The 25,977-nt window shown below is 34.9% G+C and overlaps 1 protein-coding gene across 6 annotated transcripts in view; it reads right to left on the reverse strand.

The window, feature by feature from the left end:
• Positions 1 to 25,977, reverse strand: part of SYNE1 (spectrin repeat containing nuclear envelope protein 1) — a 537,113-nt gene that overhangs the window by 178,720 nt on the left and 332,416 nt on the right. For all 6 annotated transcript variants that reach the window (XM_072643728.1, XM_072643724.1, XM_072643725.1 and 3 more), the window contains 13 exons: positions 22,795 to 23,132; positions 22,415 to 22,559; positions 21,507 to 21,725; positions 20,450 to 20,712; positions 18,029 to 18,194; positions 16,133 to 16,288; positions 12,798 to 12,950; positions 11,514 to 11,696; positions 8,685 to 8,822; positions 7,433 to 7,618; positions 7,143 to 7,265; positions 5,955 to 6,137; positions 3,253 to 3,396 (listed from right to left, as the gene is read on the reverse strand). In XM_072643728.1, coding sequence (XP_072499829.1) covers positions 3,253 to 3,396; positions 5,955 to 6,137; positions 7,143 to 7,265; positions 7,433 to 7,618; positions 8,685 to 8,822; positions 11,514 to 11,696; positions 12,798 to 12,950; positions 16,133 to 16,288; positions 18,029 to 18,194; positions 20,450 to 20,712; positions 21,507 to 21,725; positions 22,415 to 22,559; positions 22,795 to 23,132 — 2,397 coding nt within the window. The remainder of the gene's footprint in view (positions 1 to 3,252; positions 3,397 to 5,954; positions 6,138 to 7,142; positions 7,266 to 7,432; positions 7,619 to 8,684; positions 8,823 to 11,513; positions 11,697 to 12,797; positions 12,951 to 16,132; positions 16,289 to 18,028; positions 18,195 to 20,449; positions 20,713 to 21,506; positions 21,726 to 22,414; positions 22,560 to 22,794; positions 23,133 to 25,977) is intronic.

A 25,977-nucleotide genomic window follows, 5' to 3' on the forward strand; every position in this document is an offset into this window, starting at 1 on the left:
ATTTTGCTTTATCATTTGTATTCCCTAATACTTGGCACATAGTTCAATATTGGGGCAACTAGGTTGTGCAGAAGATAAAGCAGTAGGCTTGGAATCAGGAAGACTTGAGTTCAAATCCAGCCTCAGACATTTGCTAGCTGGGTGACCCTTGAGAAGATACTCAATACCTATTTGCCTCAATTCCTCATCTATAAAATGAGGACACACTGGAGAAGGATGTGGCAAACCAATCCAGTATCTTTACCAAGAAAGCCCTATAAACAAAATCCATGGGGTCAGGTAGAGTCAGATAAATGCTGAACAACAACAAAAATGCTCAATTAATGCTTCTCCTCCCATTTATTTACAGCTAAGGTAATTTAGCATGCTGATGACTGCTGTAATGATGATCACATAATGATTCTGACACAGGTATTATTATCAATAAAACTCACTGATAATGTTCTTGACTAAGAAATGTCAACTAGGAGTTACATGTAGGATACAATTTTATAAGGTGGTAGAGACTAATTATTTCTATATAATTATTAGTTAAAAGGATCAATTTAAAATATGATTTATTAAATTCACAATTTAAACCTCTTTAGTAATGATCACATTATTTGAATAATACTTTTATTTCTCATAACTTCGCTGAGCTGTACTTCTTTTATTATGTGCACTCCAACACTTCTGTAACTTAGAAGATACCTTGCAGCAAATCTTGTGACGAGTCTTTGGAATTTAGCTAATTGGTACTGAAAAATAATAGCCATCGTTTACATAGTGCAGAATATAATGGCAATTAGCATTATCAATATTTAGGTTCTTACTAGTTAATTTTATTAAAATCACTTTTTATTATAATGATTCAGATTTCTAAAAACTTTTTCTCTTTTTTTGTTCAATAGCAAAGAGAAAGCTACAGGGTCATAGTTCCATAGTTTTTTTTTTTTTTACTAGTTTCTACAAATTTAGTTCATTTCTTATATTTGAATAAAAATTCCCTTGATATAGAAAAATTGTAACTAAACTTCTTTGCCAACAGGGGTTTTATGTGTATTTTTAATACTCTAACAATCTGTGAACTAATTAGTGTGAAGATTCCCTTCACCATTATAAATCACTTCCACTACATTAATCAGCTCACTTTCATCTTTCTTGACATATATATGTCTTTGACATGTATTTTATATATCTCTTCTTTTGCAAAATTACTCATTAGTTAGGTGGAAGAGTCTTCCTCTCTCTAAATATCTTTCCATTATCTTTTTAGTTACCTATGATTTTTATTTTTCTGTGATCATATTCACTGTGTGTTTGTAGTATATATGTGTGTATGTATGTATGTATACGTATCTACATCTTTTGCCTAGGTTCTGCTAATTTCACTCTGCCTCAGTTCCAGTCTTCCATTCTTCTCTGAATTCTTTGTATGCATCGTGCCTTATAGTGAAGTAATATTCCATTACATTTATGCACCACAATTGCTTTAGTCATTCTCCAGTTGATGGGAGTCAATTTTGACTTCTAAAATTTTTTTATTTTGAATTATATTTCACACACATGCACACACACTTACATAGGAAATACATATATTTTTGCCAACTTCCTTGATACACACTTTCACATTAAAATTACCAAGTATCAAGTTCTATATTGATTTAGTTTGTAGTATCTTGTCAAGTTGTATAAAGACTTTTCCTACTTCATTCTCTGTAATAGATGGCATAAACTACAATTATTGTAACAGTATTGTGCTTGCTTACATACTTAAAATAAGTTATTTAAAGAGAGGTGACCAAATGTCCCCTGAAATGATGCTACCTCCTAGTTTTGGAGATACAATGAGACCAATGAAGTTACATCAATGACTTTTTTCAAGGACTCTTCTTTCCATCTAGCTTCAAATGTTTTATGTTTTCTGGTTTTATTTCAAACAAGGATTCACAATACACAAGTACCAACTTATTGATTGTTGGACAAAGATCATATATTAAGAATGCAATAAGTTTAATTAATGTTTGTGGATAGTCTCATAATGAAGTGTTTAGTGTCCTAAGTTCCCTTTCCTACCACAAACATTGCAAAAATGAAAAATCTGTTTAATACTGAAATTGTTTTTAGTTTTCATCTGTTTTATTAGTAGAGATGACCAAAAAAGTTATCACATAGTGGCCAGCACTCTTGGAATGAGCCTCATCATGCTAAGTTAGGTAGGTTGATCCTGGGTTTTAGACAGGCTTGAACTTGAAATCTCCCAAGCTTCATACCTTCTATCAGAGCTCAGGTTCCACTGGCATAAATTCAAGAATTTAGAGTCACCTCTCAATGCTACAATGAGACACTGGAATTTTATATAAAATAGGAAAGACTTTAAATCTAACACATACATATATGTAATGAATATGAAAGTATGGCTATATGTAACACACGTTCATTCTCTTAACTTTGAAGGTCTTTTTAATAAAATTGTTTGAAGACCTCTAGAAAAAAAAAACCATCTTAAAAGTGGATTAAATAGTATTAATAGCTCAAACAATATGATTCAGTCAAAACCATGATTCTACCAATCAAGACTATATTACAGATCAAGAGTCACAGAATCTGACCTTAGACACTTAGTAACTGGGTGACTCTACATAAGCACCTTAACCTCTGTTCATCTTGGTTTCCTCACTTGTAAAATGGGAATAATAATAGCCATCTATTTTCCAAGGTACGTGTGAGGATCAAATGAGATAATAATTTTAAAGCATTTAGCATAGTGCTTGGCATATAGTAAGCATTATATGTAGTTAGAAATAATAATAGAAAGTACCTCAGAAGGCTAGTTTAATTCATACATGAAAGAAATCCCCAATACAATATATCCGACAGGAGGTCACCTAGTCTCTGTTGAACACCTTAGGGAGGGAGAACCTATTACTTATCTACATACCCCATTTTACATTTAGACACCTGCAATTGTTAGGAAGCTTTTCCTTACATAAAACTTAAAACTGACAACTTTACAACTTCCAAAGCATTATATTTTTTGCATGCAAATATCACTATTCTGAAATACCACATAGGAGCTGAGTGGTGGTTTTTAAAATATTTTAAAATATATTTACTTATTCTAACTAGTTTCAAATCTCAGACATTGTAATCCATGTGTATCCTTCCTTCTACTATCAAATAACTCAGAAGAACAGTTAAACAATTTTAAGATAAAAGCTATATAGAAATAGATATAGATATATGGTATTTGAACTGCATTGCTGTTTTTACCTCATGACGAGAAATCTGGGCTTGCAGCTCCTGGATATTACTGGTGGCCACTGGCTTATCCTGGATCTCTCTATGAGCTCCTTCTATTAGTTGCTGTAGATGCTTCATTTCTTGTTCATACTGCTCATACTGTACTACTGCTTCCTGTAGAAAAAAAAGGCAGTCTCATTTTTCTTCCCCAATTACCATGTAAAATGAAGCAATGTACGATGAAACTGCATTAAATGCTAGAAAACAGGCACAAAGACAACATTGCTGCTCTAACATCACACAGAGGGTCAATTTAGATTTAATTTTCTTTCAAAAAATCATTAAAAACTACTGTGTGCAAAGTATTAAGGATACAATTACAAACAAAATTAAACAATCCTTACCCTCCAAAGAGTTCATATTTCACTAGAGGGAAAGACCATGTACACAAAGAAGTAAACGTAATATGTTTTGAAGAGTGAAAGAATATTAACCACTAGATTAACAACATTAATAATAACAACTTGAAAGAATATTAACAACTAAGTGTGAAGAAGGAGATTCAAGTGAAGTTTCATGGAGTTGGTAACTCTTGAGCTGAAGAAACAAAATAAAACAAAACAAAACTTTGTGTGTGTGTGTTTGTGTGGGTGAATGTGTATGACATGACCTACATTCAATGTTCCTTATTTAAGATTTTAGCTTGTTTGCAACATATTTTGTAAATGTGATGGGTAAAATTAAGGGAGCTCCCTGGCTCTGCTGGACTTCCCCAGTGACAGTGCTTTGGATCAGCACGGGATTTGTGCTGTGGGATGATACACTGCGGACTTGCATTGTAGGATGAAGAATTAATCTGTTTTAGTTCCCATTATGACAGCTGGGGGTGGGGGAGAGGGCTGCTTCAAAGAGGAATAGTAATTGAACAGGAAGAACTGCCAACTAAGGGGATTTTAAAGAGAGAGAAAACTTTGGCGACTGTGCTCTCTCATCTCATTCCTCGAGCATGCTGGGACTTTTATAGCTTTCTTGTAGACTTCCAAAGCAGGACAGGGGAGAGATGTCTCCATCCCCCAAGCATCTATGGAAGCTATTCTCTCACAGCAGACAGAGCTCATGCTTTCTAGGTGAACTTAAGGCAGGACCACAATTCTCTAGCAGCCTCTTCTAATTTTATGTTTCTTTTTCCCTGAGGACAGGTGATTAAATAATGCCAAATAATAAGATGGATATTTTCTACCATTGGTGGTAACTTTATGAATGAGTTTAGCTATTTAGGACCTCCTGAGTCCCAGGACCTGTGGCCCAGGAGGAGCTAACCTCTGAAACACTTCACATAAGAGAATACACACACTGACAAGATAATGAGCCCAAGCCATACCCTGACTTGACAGAAGACATGGACCCTATGGACCTTTAATAATCTGCTTGAACAATATAGATCGGAGGTGAAATTGAAATGCCTGTGCACCAGTTTCACAAAGCATCGCATGTTTTAATTTTTTTAAAATCAATATATAAGAATATAATAAAAGTGATAAGTTATTGTGTCTGATTTAAATATTTGTCAGTCTTTTAGGTCCTAAGCATTTCTTTTGTGGTAGAGGAAACAAATTACTGCTCCCTGCTTAATGTACTTTGTTTACTGAATATGTTTCTAAGAAGGATCATGAGTCAAAATCAAGCTTTGTTTTAGAAATTTTCTCTATAGTTGAACTCTGAGCTGCGGTCAAGCCTATAGTTATTTGTTCAAAATCATAAATTTTTTTTCTGAGAAGTACAAAGCAACATTTAATATATCTTTTCTTTATATTTCATTTTATTATTTATTTTGTCTTAATATTTTATTTTTTTCAATTACATGTAAAAACATTTTTGCATTAATTTTTTAAAAATTTTAAGTTCCAAAGCATAGGAGTGGGCATATGTGGACACATGCACACACACATATGAGTGTGTGTGCATGTGTGTATACAAACACATATATAATCTCTATCACATATATGTTTCCATATACACATACATACACACCTATTTAAGTACCATGTTCCCTCTCTCATTAGAATGTAAGTTTCTTGAAGACATGGACCATTTTTTCTTTTTCTTCAATCAATACCTAGCACACAATATGTGCTTAAGAAATGCTTGTAAATTGATTGCTTGACTGATTATGAAAACAATAATTAGAAAAAGAAAGAGGGTAGAAAAAGAGAGTAGAATGGAAAATATAACACAGTAAGCTTCTGTTTTTGATGTAACTTAACAGGACGTTATGTCTATTTTGCATAGATTTACATCTATTTTGCATAGAAACTAATATTAAGGCTTTTATAAGAAAGCTTACTAATATTTTTAAAAGTTAAAGAAGAAAATAGTATGTTGCACAGGAGTATATCTGTTTTAGTGTTACTTTAAGATATTTTGACCTCTCAAAAGACAATGCCATGCAAAATTAACTATTTAATGACCCTGTTTATCACAACTTTTCCATTTTTATGCTATTTACTCCAATACTTTCTCTAGTTTATTTTAATTGGTCCAAATGATGGAGGACTAACTCAAAACTTAATCTTTCTATTTTACATGACACAGTCTACCAAAGAGAATACTGTGGGTGAATTTTGGTTGCTGAGAATTCATGGATCTAAGAAACATATGTGAATCATTCTTTTATGCTCTGTATCATGCAATAGAATTTAATACAGAAGGCCCTGCATGCTTCTGACACTTGCCTGCATTATGTTGCACTGCTGGATGGCTGTGTGTTGTAAACGGCTGGCTTCCTCCTGGAGTCTGAGAGCCATGTGGCATATAGGCAGGTTAGTAACCACCTCTTCAGGGATTCTTAGAGCACTCTGACAAGTTTGCACAGCTTCCACCTTTGGCTTCAGTGATTCCATCTCAGACAGAAGATGCTGGAAATCAAAATCACATTTTATTGAGTTGTAAATAAGATTGAAAACATAAACAAGCTTAATTATGGTAAGAGGCAATTAACTAGTCAGACACAAAATGAAGGAAATCACACTATGGTCTCATTACTTGTTGCCCAGATAGATCATATTTTTAAAAAAAAGTAAATGGAATTTCACAGATACAGGAAAAAAATTAGCTTTCTGAGATGTTTAATCCATACCCATTTTCTATTTAACTTTAACCCCAGATAATTCAGTTATCCAGTTTGATTACTCTAATTTTTAACTTTAATCTAAACTGTTCAGTAATATCCAGGATGATCATCAAATAGCATTAATATGGATCACTAATCACATAAATCAATAAATCCCAAAGGGCAAAATGAATTCTTTCTATGGATTCTGTAAGGAACCACTATGATTTTTTTTCTACCACTGTTGATGTCTTATTTCTAGTTGTTTGTTTCTTTTACATATAAAAAATTGCCAGTCAGGCTAGTATATCTGGCTGTGGCAAGAAATTACTTGAAAGTCCTATTTTAGGGCTCCCAGATTCTAGGCATTTCCTTTAGATGAATTTTGACTTCAAAGATTTAATCTCCCGTTAGTGACTAAGACCTTTCCAGATTATCAACTCAAGTCCCAGGCCCTATATACAACAATCTATAGATCTAAAAACAAACCAACGATATAAAACAAAACAAAACTTCTTATATGTGTATCATGCTCCTGTCAGCAATTCAAATAGAAAAAGAAAACATTTAAAAAATCATTATAAAGTGAAAAATTCCTGAAGAAAATTCTATCTCACTTCCTAAAACAAACAAACAAACAAAAAAACTTCATGGAATCCTAAGATTTTATTATCAAGATAAAAAGTTTTTGAAATAATTTACATACAACTAGGACTATTATTCAAGTCAATCACCATTCTTTGAAAAGGTGATATTCCTGAAACAGTATCTATGTGTTCAGTCACATCTTTATTCTTTTTAATTTTTTTACCTGTCGATGAGAAAGTTGTTCTTTCAGACTTAGACGTCCTAACTCTGGAGAAGTAAGAGTTTTTTGAGCTTGTTCCAGAGCAACTTGTAGGATTTTTAGCTCAGCTTCAAATTTTTTCATGTCCTAGAAAACCAAAAGTGGAGCAACCATAGTATTAATACAAATTATGAGTGTTTCTAGGAATAAAGTTTCATAAAGGTTAGACAACCAAAAAAGAGACATCATGTCAGAGCTGAATAATGGATTGACTGTGGCATCGCTGCTACTGGAATGATGGCTCCTTAATTTACCTTAGCAGCATCTTGGAGTGTCTGCAAACGTGATCGGATAAGTTGCCGTAACCCCTCCGTCTCCCGTCCCAATTCTGACACTTGCTGAGACATGCCTTCTGTACAATAAATGCTGCTCAGATATTCTATCTTTTCTTTCATGGCCTCCAAATCAGTGTGGATTTCTCCAGACTCCTCTAACATGGTCTGAAATGAAAAAATATTGTCTGTGATATTAAATTCAAACTAACTGTGTCAGCTGAAAAAAAAATAGACACAGAAGTTACAGATGCATTAAACAGGGAGTCAAGTCCTTAAATTATTTTTTAATTAAGTGACTGAACTATGAACATTAAAATGGAAGCATGACCACTAGGAGCTAGAACTTTTCATTAAAATTAAATCATACTTAGTAGTTTTCTCCTCCCCCTCAATACCCTAATAATTACTGAATAAGACACAGGAATAAGGATAAAGAATGGACCTGTGATTTCAGAGGAAATTCCAGTTGAGCTACCAATGCATCTTGGAACTTGGAGTCTTAGGAATTTGCCTCAAGCACCAAGAGATTAAATGATTTGTCAAGCATAACAAAATCAATATATGTCAGGGGTAGAATCTGAACCCAAGTCTCAATGGTTTAGCATCTAGCTCTCTCTCTCCACTACACCTCAAAGCCTCTTCTATGCACAATGCCTCTTCTAAAAAACACAATATATGATGTATTGGATTTTCATCTACATAGTTAACAAACTCTTTCATGAGATCTCTATGGACAAAATGGGGAGCAATAAGCTAAATGATAACACAGTTGGGTGGATTTAAAATTGATTAAAATACAAGAACCAATAAATATTGATTAATGGTTCAATCCTTCTCAGGGAAAAGTTTTTAGCTGTATGTTATACAAGTCTGTCTTTGAACATATTCTTTTGAATATTCTTATCACTGACTTGAATAAAGAGAGATAGATTATGCTTGTCAAATTTGTAGATAACAGGAATATGGAGGGGATAGATTTTCTATTGGTTATCAAAATCATGATTCTCAAATAACTCCCAAACCATGACTGAAAATGGGACAAAATCAAATGAGCTAGAATTCATAGAGGAAAAATAAGTAAAAATAACCTTCTAGGTCCTCCCTACTCTCCTCTTTACTAATCAACTGAAAATAGTTTCCCAGCAAGTTTGTACAGTATTTTATACAATAAGGCAACTTTATGTCAATTTACATCCCCAGGTACTGTTTGAAAACTAATGCTTAGAGTTACCTGGTATGAAATGAATTGTTCTCTAAGCTGGCTAGCAGAAGTCCAAGCAATATTTCCATGTACCAGGACCTTAGCTTTCTCTACCCACTTCATGATGAATTCCAACATCTCATTATATTCTTCTAAATGTGCAGCTGCCTGAAAACAAAATCAACATGAAATAAGACTTTTTGGTTAAATTGTAAGAATTAAGCAAGCAAAGCTTTCTATACTGTCATTGTAAAGTTATTATAATTTCATATTTTAAAATGATCTCATAGACTATAATCTCTCTGAGTACATAGGTATGCCTTACATAAATTCAGTATCTACCTCAGTAATTAACTTTCCATAAAACAAATGCTTAATAAATGTTGTTAAATAAATTACTTTATGATTAAATGAAATAGAGTAGGAAATAATTAAGTTGATTTAAAAAATGAATTCTAGCAGAAAGAAAAATATACATGACTTTATTGATCTTTTGAATAATTTATTTTTGTTACATTAAAATTCCTCTGTGGTTAGGGCTACTATTTCCCTTCTTTACCATGCAATCTGATGTAACCCCCTTTGTTATTAAGGACTGTTAGGGTTTATAAACAAATCTAGACCAATTAACATATATTGAATTGATTTTCCTGATTGTTTACTTGTTGAAGAACTCAGAAACAAATGTACAAAGTCTCGTTTACTAAAAAGTTCTAATCACTAAGGGTGTAAATATGCCATGTTAATTTATTCAGTAAACATGAAATACCTGTTATATGTAAATCATTGTTCCATTAGAGAGAGAGAGAGATACATAATAAGTATACGACGTATCAAAATCTGTTTTTAGCCTATCATGGTTTTATATGCAAATTTTCTAATAACTTAAGCAGGATAATTTTAAATCATGATAATTAAAACTGGAACAACTAATCCTAATCTATATGAATCAAGATCCGATACCATTGTATGGGCATATCAGAGTTATTAAACAAGAGAAAAACATTCAGAAACAAAATAACTTCTCAAAACAGTCTCTGCCCTGGACCTCCTTCTCTTCTCTCTATTTATTATTTCACTTGGTGATATATATATCATCAGCTCCCAAGGGTTCAATTATCATCTCTATGCTGATGATTTCAGACTTAATTGCTCTGCTGATGTCCAGTCTAACATCTCCAGTTCCCTCTTAGATATCTCAGACTATGTCCTATAGACATCTTAAACTCAACATATTTAAAACATAATTCATTCTTTCCCTTTAAATCCTCTCCCTTTTCAAATTTGAACTTCCTTATTACTATCTCAGGCTCCAGTATCCTCCTAGTGCCCCAGGCTCACAATATAGGTGTTAAGGTTGAGTCCTCAGTCTTTCTCATGCCCCTTATCTCTTAGATTCTATCTAATCTGCCCCCTTCTCTCTTCTGATACTGCTACCCACCACCCGGGTACAGGCCTTATCTCTTTACACTCAGAATACCGGAAGAGCCAGCTGGTTATCTGCTAGGCATAAGTCTTTCCCCATTCCAGTCCCTCCTCCACTCAGCTGCCAAAATTATTCTTCTAAATCATAAGTCGGACCATGTCACCTTTATATTCAGTAAGCTCCAGTGCTTTCCTATCACTTCCAAGATCAGATATAAAATCCTTTGTTTGACATACAAAGTCCATGACAACCTAGCCTGCTGTCCCCACTGTTCCAGTCTTCTTACACCTTTCTCCCCACCACGTACTCTTCAATCCAATTATATTATTTTCCTTGCAGTTCCTCAAACAAAAACCAAACAAACACACAAAAAGATATCCATCGCCTGACTCCAGGTATTTTTCCTGGCTGATCTTCATTTATGGAATGGAATCCTTCCTCATCTGTCTCCTGACTCCCCCGGCTTAAAATCTTACCTCTTACAGGAAGCCTTTCTCAGCCCCTCTAATTCTAATACTTTCCCTCTAAAATGATAAATGTGAAGACACATACCTTTTAAATCATTTCTGTACATAGTCACAATCATATTGGTCATCTACGAGAATGAAGAATGAACAACCACCTTCTTTCTATTGATCATTTTCTATTGATTTTATCTATACCTTGTTTATGCATATCTTCTTGCGTGTTGTTCTCCTTCATTAGCTTCATTAGCGTCCCTTGAGGACAGGGACTGTCTTTTACCTTTCTTTGTACCCTTAGCACTTAGCACAGTGCCTGGCATATAACAGGCACTTAATCAATACTTATTGACTAATTGACATTTCATTGGTATAGAAGGATATTAAGAAGATAGTCCCGGCAAAACTTTCTGAAAAAAAAATAGTTTATGATCTAACAATAGGCTCCTTAGTGCATGAACTAATATTGACAGGGTCTTGGAAAATGAATGTGTAGGTCATTCTGTAGTATTACCTATGCTGCCCTTTCCATTAGCGTTGGTGTTCACCAAAGTGCAATGTCCCTTAGTAGCTGTGTGACGCTGAATAAGTCTTGTAAGCACTGTGCTGAGTCTCAGTTTCCTCATCTTTAAAATAAAGTGACTGGACTATTTGTAAAGTGCTTTGCAAACTTGAACGTGATATATAAATTCGACCTGTTACAATGTCTATGATCAGAAAACAAGAGATCTCCAGCATTCTCCAGCACAATAGAATTCATCAAATAGTTACTTTTATATTACCTGCCTCTCAGTGCATATGAAATGTAATTTGACCTAAAGTAATTTGATTCATATACAATTTTTCAAGAACTTTTCTGCAGCAAGTCTTATGTGAAATAATCACAATTTATACTATAATCTTTAAAAAGAAGAGAAAAACAGAAACCTTGAAGTTCCTAAGGGATATTGATTGGTAAATTTGAAAACCTACCTGATTGAGTTTAGAGAGCCTGTATTCAGCCTGCCTAATGGTCTGCTGGTGAAGCTCTGTTAGTTTCCCAATCCTCTTGGCCAGCTGCTTAGCAAGTTGGCTGTTCTGCTCAGTGAAATCTTGTACAGCTGCATCTAGTTCCATTAGCTTTATATTACAACCATCTAATTCCTCTCCAAGGGCCTAGAGTGAATGTCAAAGTCAGAAAACATTATACTTCTCCAAATCCACCCCTCCAAATTGTCCAGATTCAAAAAGACTGTGGCTTTAAAATTGCATTTTAATTATTTATATATTTTAGTATTAGTGCTGCTCTAATTTCTACTTCTCTGGCTGGAAAGGCAGAATGGATATGGGATCATCTAGATGTTTATTTCCTCTGAGCCTGAGTGAAGTAGCTAACATTTTCCTTTCCTTCTTTCTTTTTGCTCCACCCCAGATGAATCAGTGAGGAACTTAACTCCCCAAATCCTGACCTGCATTCTGTTCATCTTTAAAACCAAGAAGTTGAAATTTACTATTTGCTCATATTAGAAGTAAAATATGATGCCAATTTCATTAAGTGATGAAGCGACTGATTGTTAAGCATGCTGTTGTCATCCAAATCCATGCCACTAGAAGTAGGAAAGACCATAGCATTATAGATAGGACTTCACATGAGTAAGGAACCAAAGTCAAAATGGCTGCTGCCCAAAGCTAAGTTCCTACTCATTTACATCCTCAAAGGAATCTAGTGAGCTATAGAGAAATATTTTAGTACCATATATATTTATGGAATACAAGAAGAAGTATACATTATATTTTTTTCAAAAAACTAATTTCCTATGTGATTTTTAATTTTACATTATTTAATCTATCTATCAACTTTCAGAATTTCTACATCTTTACTCATTTGATTCTTCACAATAGTCACCTTGAATACTTATATTCATTTCCAAGACAAAGAAATAGAGGTGTGAAATTAAGCTACCTTATATGATACAGTCCACGCTGGAATTCATTGAAATTCTTAACTTGTACTAAGTATCCTGAGCTTTTATATAAAATAAGTTAATTTCACCTAAAGTTTTCTAAGTATAACTATTATAATCACAAATTATATTGGGCCAAAGGATAACACTTCCCAATAATTGAATGATTTCTATTTCTTTCCTATAGTATGCTAATGAGAGGGTGAGGCATTATGTTATCAATTCAAAAATGACCTTCCACTAATTTTGTTTTCACTCTTCCAGTCTCTGTTTTTAAAAGTACCAACTCTGGGAAATATCCTTCTTTACTTACCTTCTGGTCAATTTTAGCTTGAGCTAAATCATTTGTTTTTGCTTTCAGTTTGGTCAAAATAGTTGTGAGTTCTTTTGCTATCAACTGAATTTTTTGGCTGAACTCTTGATTCATGGCTTTGTTCCTCTCGGCTTCTTTTTCTTTTGCTTGGATCTAAAAAAGCAATGACAATAAAATCAATCACAATAATTATTACCACCAGCTAATAATTATTGAATACCTACAAGGATGGTATTCCCTAATTATAGCAGTTATTGAAACTCAGGACGAGTATGCTCAAGTCAAATCAATAACAGCCAGTCAAATCTGTTGTTTACAGCAACAGATTTAAAACTCCACTCATTTAATGACGGTTAATCAAGCCTAACACCTTGCTTTTCTTCTTATTTGTGGATATTTCTTTTATCATCTGAATAGAAAAAGAGAACATAAGTATAGTCATTATGTTATTAATACGCCATTGCCTAGCATAGTGCTTGGCACATAAGTGCTTAATAAATGCTTGACTGATTGTTCTCTAAATTTCTTAGCAATTTTCTAGTAAGAGATGTTTTTACTCTCATGTTAATGTTCAGTTAATGATTAAAAAAAAGAACTTTCTAATGAAGTAGAAAGCCTCCCACTAGCACAAACAAAAGTTCAACAGGCTCATAGCTATAAAGAATGAGAAAGAATGACAACAGTATTTATTTCTTACTGGTAGCAAAGCTTTGTTTTTACAGTGAATGACTAAACTTAAAGCTTAATTGTACTTTCAAGGACAGAGGAGTGTGAAATGGAAAAAGGTTTGATGATTACACCTATGCAGATGGTTCCCAATACTATCTCGCCATTCTAGTTCTCTCCCCTGAACTACAATCCTTATTTCCAGTGACCTGTAGTACATATTGACTCAAATGTTCTGGCAATGTCTCAAAGTCAGTGTGTCCAAAGCTGAATTATTCATCTCTGAATTCTTCATCTCTTTTTAATTCATCTCTCCTCCAAACCTCTTGGCATTTATAGGATTGCTCCAAAGCTTAGCATTATCTAAATTCTCCCTCTTGTCTTCTTTACCAGTTTCATAGAAAATTGATGGACAACCCTTCTGAGTTTTCCTCCACAAAAACAAACGACATCCCTGTGTCTTCCTAATTCAGGGCCTCATCAGCCTCGCATCTGGACTATTGTATAGATTCTTGGCTAGATTCCCTGCTCTGGTCTCTTCCTTTCCAATACACCACTGACATAATTGTCACATTATTTTGCCTAAGTCACAGGTCTGATTATGATCTTCTCTCATTCAAAAAATCCTTGAGTATCTCAACTGCCCTTAGTTGAATATATAAACTGAATAGCTGGGCATTTAAGTCCCTTCAAAAGTGCTTCCAAATTTCCATTCCTACCTAAATCCCCTTTCACACACTCCATATTGTTCCCCACTTTCTACCTGCAATTCTGCTTGGTTTGAATTCCATGGAATAAGATGCCCATTTGTCAGGTACTCCTTGGTGTCCTCTCCCCCACCCATTCCATCTATTTTCTATGTTGTCTTCCTTCCCTTACTTTGTAATGTCCTCGAGGTCAGAGACTTTTCTTATTTTTATCCCCAGTGATTAGCACAGTACCTGGCACATAGTAGGCACTTAATAAATTTTTATTGACCTGAACTGAAAATTTCAGGCTGTTAAGTTATTTTCTGAATTTGACACACGTTTGAAAACATTGCACTTGAAAGGGGAAATACCATTCTCTGTAACTCACTGCCAGGTGAAGTTCCTCCCTCTGCTTCAATCACTCAGCAATTTCTTTGAGTATCAGACCCAGTGGACAGGCCAGCCTGAGTCAGAAAACCCCAAGTTCAAAACCAGACTCAGACATTTACTAGCTGCGTGATCCTAGACAAATCACTTGATTCTGTTTGCCTCAGTTTCCTCCTCTATAAAATGAGCTGGAGAAGGAAGTGGAAAACTACTCTAATAGCTTTACCAAGAAAATCCCAAATTGGATGATGAAGAGTTGGAAATGACTGAAATGACAAAATAGCTATCCGAACATACTATTCAATCTAGATCCTTTTGAAAATTATCAACCCACAGCCAGTTCATTTTTGCTAACATCTCAAAGAGATCAACATCCTTCATACCATTTTCCTCTGTAGTACAACCTCTGCCATTATATTAGAGGACTTTGAGACACAAGGTTGATGACCTCTCAGACATTATGACTTCCCATTTCTTCAATGTCTTTATCTCCCATGATTCATTCCTTCACTCCCCCTCAGCCACATACAGCAACGGTCAGCTGTGCTGACTTTGTCCACCATAAATGTTATCTAATACCTGTAGGCCTTCACTGAACAAAGCAGTCCTTTTACTACTCTTTAGTTCAATCTATCAAATCTTCCAAGTCATCTCTTCTGTCATTAATCCTCTCACACCATTCCCTCCTCCTACCCTCACAGCAGAGGACCTATAATTTGCTTTGAAAAAGAGGGCATTAATTTGAGTGATTTTCCTTTTCCATCCTATTCTACACGTAAAAAACCCCTGATATCATCCCCCACTCTCTTTCTTTAATCTTTGATGAATAAGTGGGTCTTCTCCTAGGTAAGGATAACCACATTACTTATATCCTTATCCAATCTATTTTAGTCTCCTCCATGTATGTTTGTAATGATCAGACAATTAGATCTGTCTGTTGATCTGTGATGTATGTATTGCTTATGGTCAGACAGTTAGAAGCCCTGTCTATTGGTCTTTATTTCTCTGCTTGTATTTTCTCTGTTAGTATATGTAATTAAAGAAGACTAACCCCCACAAAAGTTGCTTTCCTCTTAGAAAAGCAGATCAAAGAACCTATGCCAGCAGGTCATCCTGGGCATGCTAGTTACAACTAGGAATAAATCTGATGATTAGTTGTTACCATTTTGATTCCTATAAGTTGTTCAATGCATCTGTGAAGGGAATACCTAATAATGGAGTTCTGCTCTATTAATATATAGTGTAACATATATGCATTAGGTCTCTTTCCATACTCAAAATATACAGTACCTGTCTGTACATTTTATAAAATTTGAATCAAAACTTGATAATTTTAAATTATCATAGAAGTTTATAGATTTTTTGTTTTTTGCTTTAATAGTAAACATCATAAATATGTGTTACTGGATATTATATTCTTGGTCAGGGACACATTTATCAAATAACACTAGCATCATGGAAAAAATACATTATCCTTTATAATAATCTGTCCTATGATAAAGTTTCTAGGAGCGTTTTTCAGAAAATAAGGAAACTTCCTATGTTACTAATTTTTAAAATATTTTTTTAAAAGAAGAGGTAGAGTGCCTTTACCTGATCACGTATGGTTCCTATGTCCATTGCTATCTCAGCTAACTGAAGAGAGAGCTCAGAAGGCAATATGGTATAGAGACCCACATACTTATTTTTCTGCTCCTCAGTAATTTTCTCAATGGCCTGGTGGCGAGTCGTGGCTTCAGTCAGAAGAGCCTACAAATGAAACCAAAATCAAATCATTTCTGACTCCTTAATGGCATAAAGAGGAAACTTTATAATGAATAAATAGAGAAGACTTGCATATTATACTTTAATTTGAAGATGAATACAAAAAATAGGGTAGAACTATGTAAAAACTCTAGCTTGTGCCCACATTTGTGGTAATACTGACAACAAGGGTATCTCAGTTCCTCCTGTATCTGGTAATGTGGTAGGTTTCATCAACCTACCAAGAGAGGACTACTAACTTTCCTTAGTAATGTTCTCATCACTAAAACCTATATACTTAGGAATTATGTCCTAAGTTCCTCCTATTATTGATAATGTACCACTGGACAGTTGATGCCTTCTGTGTTTTAACAGTGAGAAGATGGTAAAATAATCCTTCTTTCCCCACCTGGCTTGTACCACTATAGGAATAATCTTTAGAGTGTCATAGAGAGGTGAACATCCTATAGGGAATATTATATTGGCATAAGGAAAGTGATCCTTCATAAAGGATCCCTTGACAAGTGTCACAATCCCTTCCTTCCAAACTGGCTTCTTCCTACTGACTCTTCCATTAAGGATAAACACTGTCTCATTCTCATGGATAGAGATGAGAAGCCAGTGGAAGGCTGTGAAGAAAACTGACCAGAAATAGGAGACAGGGTTTCTATTTTAGCCCTTGACTACGTTTCCTGGTCTTCTCTCCTACCTGCCATTGAGGGGCAAGAGCCTGAAGGCTCTGCTCCTACTTCTTTCTCCTCTGCGCGCTCCAGAGGAATCATAGTTTAATCTCTCTTTCTTTTTTGGCTATGGATGAGATTAGAACTCTTTGAGCTCTACTCAAGACCTTTTCCCTTCCTATGCATGAAGAAATAGAGAGGCCTAACCTACAGATTGTGTTGTACACCACTTAGGATGGGTGTCAATTATAATCTATTTTACTTTATGTAGTTTATATGTTTAAGGTTATTGTTAAAAATTCTATTTTTATTATACAGAAATTATTATTGAATTTGTATGCTGTTATGTAGTGATGCCCTTTATGGTCCATGTTCAGTAGTTTAAATTTATACTAGATTGGCATATACATTTCTAAGATAAGAATTTCCCCATGTAACAGTCAATAGTCTGATAATATGTATTAATAGTTTCTTTTTATAAAAGAATACTGTAGTTATTTTCCAGGGTCATTTTGCAGATATGCTAAGATTGAGGCAAAAACATTGTAGGAATCCTGGCTCTCTGTGTCATAGAGGCCTCAATAGCTGATGGAAACTAGGAGTCTTCCCTTAATTACTTTCCCAGTTCTCATTGTCTGGGAAGCTAGGTGGTGCAGTGGATAGACAGCCAGGCATGGAGTCAGGAAGAGGCATCTTCATGAGTTCAAATCTGACCTCAGACACTAGCTTTGTGACCCTTGGCAGGTGACTTAACCTTGTTTGCCTCCGTTTCCCCATCTGTAACATGAGCTGAGAAGGAAATGGCCAACCACTCCAGTATCTTTGGCAAGAAAACTCCAAATGGGGTCACAGAGAGTCGAATACAATGAAAAATGACTGATCAAAATCTCAGTCTCTTTAACACTCTCTTTACTTTTAACATTCAACTCACTTAACCAAAACCACTACTAAACTCCCTGAGCCTTACAATTTCGTGAAAAGGTTCAACTCATCATTTCCACAAATGTATTGCATAGCAAAAGTTATGCCTGAATATTCATAAAGGGTATAAAACAATCTTTTGTACCTTCAATTCCTCAAGTTGAGCATCTGTTTCCATTGTAGGATTCACCAAATATTCTTTTGTTTCCTGAATCCAAGACTTTACTGAATGAATCTTGGTCTCTACTACTTCACGATCCTTCAGTTCTTGCTTTACCAACTTCCCATTGTTTTTCACTTTCTCTTGCATGCTACAGAAATATCGAAAGGAGAATCTTTAAGCGAATTTGAGGGAATATAAACAATTGGTATATTAAAACAGAGTCCAAAGAAGAAATCAAACCTCTGAAATATAGGATTCCCATACCCAGCAAATAAATATCTCCAAAAATAAACTAAAAGAGAAACAGTAGCAACAAATATTCAATTTTACAAATAAAGAGATGACATGGAATGAATTTTATTAAATAAGCATGAATTGTGTTTACCTGATAGTTTCCTGGTGCAGTTTAGTTTAGGGAATGTAAAAAAAAAAAAAAGGAAGGTATATGAGAGTCCAGGTTGGACTATGAAAAATTAAGAAGTGACCAAATCTCTGTGCCACTTATTTATAATCAATATTTTTAACTAAATTATTCTGTGGGATCCACTTCATTTTGCTTTTTAAGACATAAGCCATTAACATATGTCATTTTAATGAAGCATGTTTGCTTAGCTTTATAATAATTAAAATAGCTTCATAATAAGTAATAATTACATGGCATTGAAGATTTTCAAAAATCTTTACATATATTTTCTCAGTTGATCTTCACAACAAAGCAATTATTATCTCTATTTCATAGATGAGAAAACTAAGGCACAGAAGATAAAGTGATTTGCATAGGACTTTACCGCTAGTACATATCTGAGGCAGGATGCGAACTCAGATCTTTCTGACTCCAGGTTCAGCATTCTCTACGCTGCATCACCTAGCTTCTTATATTAGACATAATTACATATACTCCTAGTATCTATGACCAGTGGATAGCTCTATTTCAAATAATTACATTCAGCATTTTTAAAACAAAACATAAAATAAGATGGTGCTATACTTAGCTTCTTAGTTTTTAGTGAAATCAATATTTTTAAGCTATAGCTAATCCTATGACTTCAGCTGCCAAGTCTCTGTGAATGATTCCAGAAGAAAGTACATAAATCCTGGCTGCTCACACAAGTGCAAGGAAGAAATTGTATATCTAACTCTCCACTGGCCATATCCACCTGGAAGTCCTGACACCCCCTCAAACTCAACATGTACACAACATAATTCTTCATCTTCTTCCCTCTACCTATTCTGCTTCCTGGAGGCTTCCTATTTCTGGTAATGGTGCGACAGTTCCAAGTCACTCAGGCTTGAAATCTCAGCTATCTTTTATTCCTTTCTCTCCTTCTCTTTCTGACAAAATACGGTCAACTCTACTTCTGTAATTAATCTCATGTACATCCTTTCTTCTCCCTTCATGTTGATATTATTCTAATTTAATCCATCATTACTTTTCTTTATGGATTTTACGATAGTGTCTTCATATCTCTAGACTCTCCATTCCTAGGTTCTCTTTTATATTCCATCTTATTCAAAGCTTTCAAAGTCACTCTCTTAAAGTTCTTATAATTCCTTTCAACAAAAGAGCTTATTAAGCTCCTGCAATAGGCAGGGAAGTCAGGTTAGCTGAAGTAGCAAGACATCCCAAGGGGGAGTCAGAGGGTGACTTGCCTTAAGTGGGGCAAACCACTATTACCACCACATACCTCTCAGGATCTTCTGTCCCAAAGCTTCAGAATAGCAGTATCGCTCAAGACAAGCAAACCTACTTCCAGTTTGACCCCATAGACACCCTCAAGAAGAGCAAATCTTTTGTAGAAAGGGCTCGGACCAACCATTGGCTAACTGCCACCGAAAGACAAGTTAGCTTTATTGTCCTGGAAACAGCAATACCCCTGCACATATGATTCCTACCCAGCCCCCGAAGCCATTGTCTAGCAGGGCAATCCTTGTAAAGAAGCAACCTGACAGCTCCATCCCTCATCTTCTCAGCAGCAGTAAATGACAGAAAACCCTTGATATCATCAAGTGCTTCAACATCAGGATTAGATCTGCCTTTTTTTTTTTTGATCTGATATTCTTAATGGAAGTCACAATAAAGAAGGTGCACTAACCATCTGTTTTGCTACTGCATACTAAGAGTCATAAGGCCCTTGCATCTGCCTTGAAGCTGATTGATCCCACAATCCCTATTAGAAAGTTAGCTCCTTGAGATCAGAGGCTATCTTGCTTTTCTGTTTATACCTCTAGGGCTTTGCACATAGTAAGTTCTTCAAAAATGCCTTTTCATTCATTCAGTCATTCATGCAATGTGCAAGGTACTATGTTAGATGCCAGTGATACACAGATTTTAAAAACGCAATCCTATTTTATTTTCACAAGTTCTCATGTCATTCTTACATAACAGAACAACTGAGTGCTTACTTAAGACATCTGTCTTGCATGGCTGTGATTTCTTGAATGATAGGTAGCTCTTCTTCAGTAGATGCCTCCACCTCCCCCTCATGCAGCATGTTCAGAGCCTGCTGCTTCAGTACACCTAGAGCTGCTTGCTGCTGTTCCACCTCTAGAACGAATGTGTCATGATATTCAAGGAGTGCCAAGAGTTCTGTTTTTGAGGCTTTCTCTGCCGAACTTCCAGGTAAATTATCTTGTAACTGATCTATCATTTCAGTTGCTTTTTGAACCTGAAGATGCACATAAAAGTTTATAAATCACAAAAGAATCTACTGAAAATCAAAGATGAACAAACATTCAAATAAAGGCAATTCTACCCCATAGGCCTTGCCATTGGCAATGCCAATTGGCATTGACATTTTAGGGCCAACCTAAGAATGAGTATGTAACCTCTCAAAGGCTGGAGGATATAAACATCACACCATAACTGGAATGAGGGAAAAGCAACTCCTTGTCATCTCAGGTTCTATGCGCCAATCTCAGAATAGCCTGGAACCAGCAAAATTATTCTTGGAAATACTGTTAGCAGAAGGTGAACAGAGAGATTTAAAATTTTTAATCTAGAAGCATTGATTTATTTTAGGGATGGAGGAAATTTGACAAATGATTCAACTATTCAGACTGCAGTGGGCTATGTTTCGTGTTTCTTAGTTGATCTGTATATTTTAGGCTTTTTCTAGAAAGTGTTGGAGAAGACAGATGAACAAGAGCCTGCTGTTAACCCTAAACATTCTATATGAAAGCCTTGCAAAGACTTTGCTTAGTATTCTCTCAACTTGGCTAAAATAATGTATTTTAGCATCATATATTTGTTATTTTTGGCCAAGAAGTTAAAATAGTAAAAAATGATCCAATCAGCAAAAACTCTTTCCATTTACTAAGAGCCTTGGAGTCAGAAGACCAGGTTTAGAAATTTTACTTGCTATTTACTCTGAGGTAAACTATTTAGTCTTATTGAGTCCAAGGGTTTGGTCTAGATGATCTAAGTAAGCCTCACGATTCCTAATGTACTAAGCAAAATTACCTTGCTATTGAAGCTTTTCCACTCATCCACTGCATCTTCCAGAATCTTCTCCTGGTCCTGAGCTACAGCACGAATGCGTGTCCAGCGTTGCCAGACCGTAGTCATTGACCTGCTGATGGTTGCCTTGCTGGCGTCATTTCCATTTTTTTCTAACTGAGAAGCTTTTTCTTCTAGGGCTATGATCCTCTCATGGAAGGAGCTTACTAGAGATACTAGTGACTGAAATAATAAAGGAAACATGGGGAGTTTTTTTTTAAAATACATCAATGAATGTTACTAAATTTTAATTCTTAATGTTTTGAGTAGGATGGGTGCCAAAGAGTCTATAAGATGTTCCCTAGGTTTAGAAAAGATCTTGAGGTTACAGAGTCCCTCTTGATATTTTTAAAATGTATCTTAGCATAAGATAACATTTTTAAGTGAAGGAGAACAGGGTTACCTATGAAAAGTGACTTTTTTCCCCAACATTTGGGATATCTTACTGTGTCTATATTTTAACTAGTTGTATAAACATAAGTGAGCAGGACTGGGTATAGAGGTTTATTCAAATTTACACTTTATTGGAATTGTTGGAAAAGAGCTTAGCATTGTAGTTTTTGATTAATTGGATTGATTAGAATCATTTTATAATATCAGCAATCTTTGCTTAGCATCCACTGACTGCTAAGCTTTTCAAAGGCATGCTATGCCAACATGCCAAATCATAGAAGTGCCTCTATTTGTAAATCATGGAAAGGCATAATGATTGATGATGGTTATTTATCATTAATTGGAAAATGATTCAATGTATATTATTCACATTTATGTGGCTTGTATGAAAAATGAAACAAGGTTCAAAACGGACTTTTCCTTCAGCCTGTCTTAGAAAAGCCCACTGAAATGACATAACACAACACAGGAAACCTTACCTTGTGGTCCAGTAATTTTTCTTCTGCTCCACAGCTGGAAGAAGCTTTGGATACAGAAAACTCAGATAATTTCTTTTCAGCCTCATTCATCAGCTCAATAACCTCCTCCCTTGATTTCTGGTAATCCTGCCATTGAGTTGCACATCTTAGGGGGGGGAAATATATGACATTACTAAAGCATAGACAGAGAACAAATAACGTGGAATCACATATTACTATGTAGAGTTCTGGTTCTAATAATATCTGAAGATGACAAAAGAACCTAGAGTAAATGTAGGTACTAATGTATATAATTAGTGTATTCCTATTTCCACTCTGAAAAGCCCCTTCATTCAACTCTGAAAGATAAAAAAAACAAACAAAAAATCTCAAAGAGATACCTTTGCAATAAGTCTAATTGGACTTGGGATTCTTGTATGACTTTCTTGCCTTTTTCTTCCAAGGAAGTCACTTTCTGCAGCAATTCTTCCTTTCCAGTGGTTTTGATAAATGGTTCCAGTTTAGAAACCAAAACTTGAAGTTCTTCCAGATGACTATGGAACTCATTTTCAGTGCTGAAAAATTCCATGTGGCTTCTTAGGTTCTCCTCTGAGCCTTCCACGTCCAATCCACTGCCTGCCAGCTGTAATAATTCTTGAGCATCTTCAAGCCAGTCTTTGGCTGTCTGAAATACTTGATAATACTTCTGACACAATTTATATACCTCAGTCAATGTGGTCTATAAAAATAATAATTGTAGGATAAAGGCATAATTAGAATGGATAAGATTCTTATTATAGCATCACTGATATAATTAGGTGATTTAATAATGTGCAGTAAACTGTTTCTTCAGAATAATCAATACAATAATCAAAATATCAAAATAACCAAAACAAGAATCATCCAACAATTCAGAAGTCAGTCTTCCAACAACCCCAAGCAACCAAAACTACCTTGAACCTGAAAAGGATGGTTTTTTTTAAAGCTCTGATAGCACAGAAACAGTCCCTAAGAAAGTAGCAATGCCAAAAACAGCAGAGAAGAGCTGATGAGCTGAAGAAGGGAAAAATATACTCAACAATTTGAAGGCATTAGCTAGTTAGCTGACTTGAAGAAAAGTAGAGCTCTTAATACTTGGTAGTGCTACAAACATCAAGTTTCTATGCAAATGCTAAAAAGAGTGAGAGAATTTGCCAAAGAAATGTTTTAAAGACAGAAGATTTAAGAAATGAAACAAGAAAATGGAGATAAATTGAGGTTAGGAGGTGGGCTTGACTGATGCAACAGGAATTAAAAGCTGAATAATCATAGGATTTAGAGATTATTTAATCAAATTCCACCATTTCCTTGCTAGCCATTAGTCTGAAAGAGCATGGAGAAATTGTCCTGCAGTGACAAGTCAGTAAAGAGGAGAGTCCTGTACTAACGTAGCAGTATATACAAAGCAGTAATATACAGCTAAGTAAGTGTATGACAAAAGTAATTCTAGGAATACATAGATTCCAGTCTTTGTATAGTATACCTTGATCTCTTGTTCAGTAAGCCAATGCTCATCTAGGATGAAAATAAGGTTTACAATTTATTTTTAAAATGAAAAACAGGTTGAATTGAACTATTGGTACATTTCTGATTAAAAGGCTGTGTGATTCCAAGTAGGACCCAACATGAGGAGACTCGAGATTCTTAGTGACAAACCGTCAGTGAACAAGAAAACTGCAGAAAACTTTGAAGGCTTGCCAAAACTGATTGTAGCCAGTGCCTTGGAATTAAGTGCCCTGAATTTTAGGAAAAACCTTATTTATTTAAGCAGAAAAAGGACAAGTCAACTGTGCTTATATGTGCTAACGTAATGGGTGGCTCAATGGATAGACTGGATTCAAGACTGGAAGTCTTAAATTCAAATCCCTACTCAGAAGGACAGGATAAAAAAGAGGAAAAAGGATAAAGAGAAAAAAGTAATATAAAGGGAAATGCATAGTTAGTAATCATGAATATGAATGGGATAAATTCACCCATAAAATGGAAATAGATAGCCGAATGGATTAGAAATCAGCATCCAACAATATGGTGTTGACAAGAAACAGTCTTGAAACAGAAAGACACACAGAGAATTAAAATAAGGGGTTGGAGCAGAATCTATTATCCTTCTTCTGAAGTAAAAATGGCAGGGGCAACAATCAAGATCTCACACAAAGTAAAAGCAAAAATAGACCTAATTAAAAGAAGCAAGCAGGGAAACTACATTTTGCTTCATAGACAATGAAGTAATATCAATACCAAATATATATGCATTAAATATCATAGCATCCAAATTCTTAAAGGAAAATTTAAATGATTTACAGAAGGAAATAGTAAAATTATATTACTGGCATCCTCAACTCTCCCCTCTCAGAGACAAACAAATCTAACTATAAAAGATAAGGAAGAAATTAAGAAGATGAATAGAAATTGAGAAAAGTTAGATAATTCTGGAGACAACTGAATGGCAATGGAAAGGAGTACATCTTTTTTTAAGCTGTACACATCACCTTCGCAAAAATTGGCCATATTTTAGGGCATAAAACCTCACAAACAGAAAAGCAACAGTATTTAATACTTCAGACCATGTACGATGCAATAAAAATTGCATTTAATGAAGGACTATACGTGCATAGATTAAAAATTAGTTGGAAACTAAAAAAATCTAATCCTAAAGAAGAGTGGGTCAAAGAACAAATAATTTCATTAAGAAGAATGACAATGATGAGACAACATACCAAAACTGGTGGGCTGCAGACAAAAGAGTATTTAAGGGAAAATTTTGTATCTCTAAATGCTTACATAAACAAATGAGGGAAAGAACAGTCAATTTATTGGGCATTCAACTAAAAAATGTATAAAAACAGATTAAAGAATACTCAACTAAACACCCAAACAAAAATCCTGAAAATCAAAGGAGAGATGAATAAAATTGAAAGTAAAAAAAAAAATCACTGAACTAATAACTACAACAAGAAGCTGACTTTATGAAAAACTCAATAAATAAACCATTGGTTAACTTGATTTTTAAAAATTCCTCCTGAGACATTTACTGTGGAATTCTGGGCAAGTCAATTAACTTTTTTGCCTCAGTTTCCTCAACTGTAAAATAGGGATAATAATAGCACTTACTTCTCAGAGTTGTGAGTATCAAATAAGATCATGTTTGTAAAGCACTCAGCATAGTGCTTGGCATATGGTAAGCACCACATAAATGTTAGCTGCTATTTATTATTGTTTATTATTATTATTAATTATACAAGTTCTAGAAACTGGGTGACTTAATTTTCCTGAATTTTTAAAGTTGGTGCATATTTGCAGATTGGTTACAGAGTGCAAACGAATATATGGATGGGCAAAGAATTTTTGGTTTTGTTTTCTGAGCAGGTGTATCACCTGTTTGTATCTTCACTGATTGATCATTTCAGAACCTCAGGCTAATCTAAGAGTAACGATACACAAGTACAGCACCTACTCTGAGGAATCAGAATGTCAGGGATCATTTAACCTGGTCCTTGCCTGCCACTGTTGCTTCCCCAATTTAATCTATAAACCACGGTATTAGC

Source organism: Notamacropus eugenii, chromosome 2, assembly GCF_028372415.1.
Source record: "Notamacropus eugenii isolate mMacEug1 chromosome 2, mMacEug1.pri_v2, whole genome shotgun sequence".
NCBI lineage: Eukaryota > Metazoa > Chordata > Mammalia > Diprotodontia > Macropodidae > Notamacropus > Notamacropus eugenii.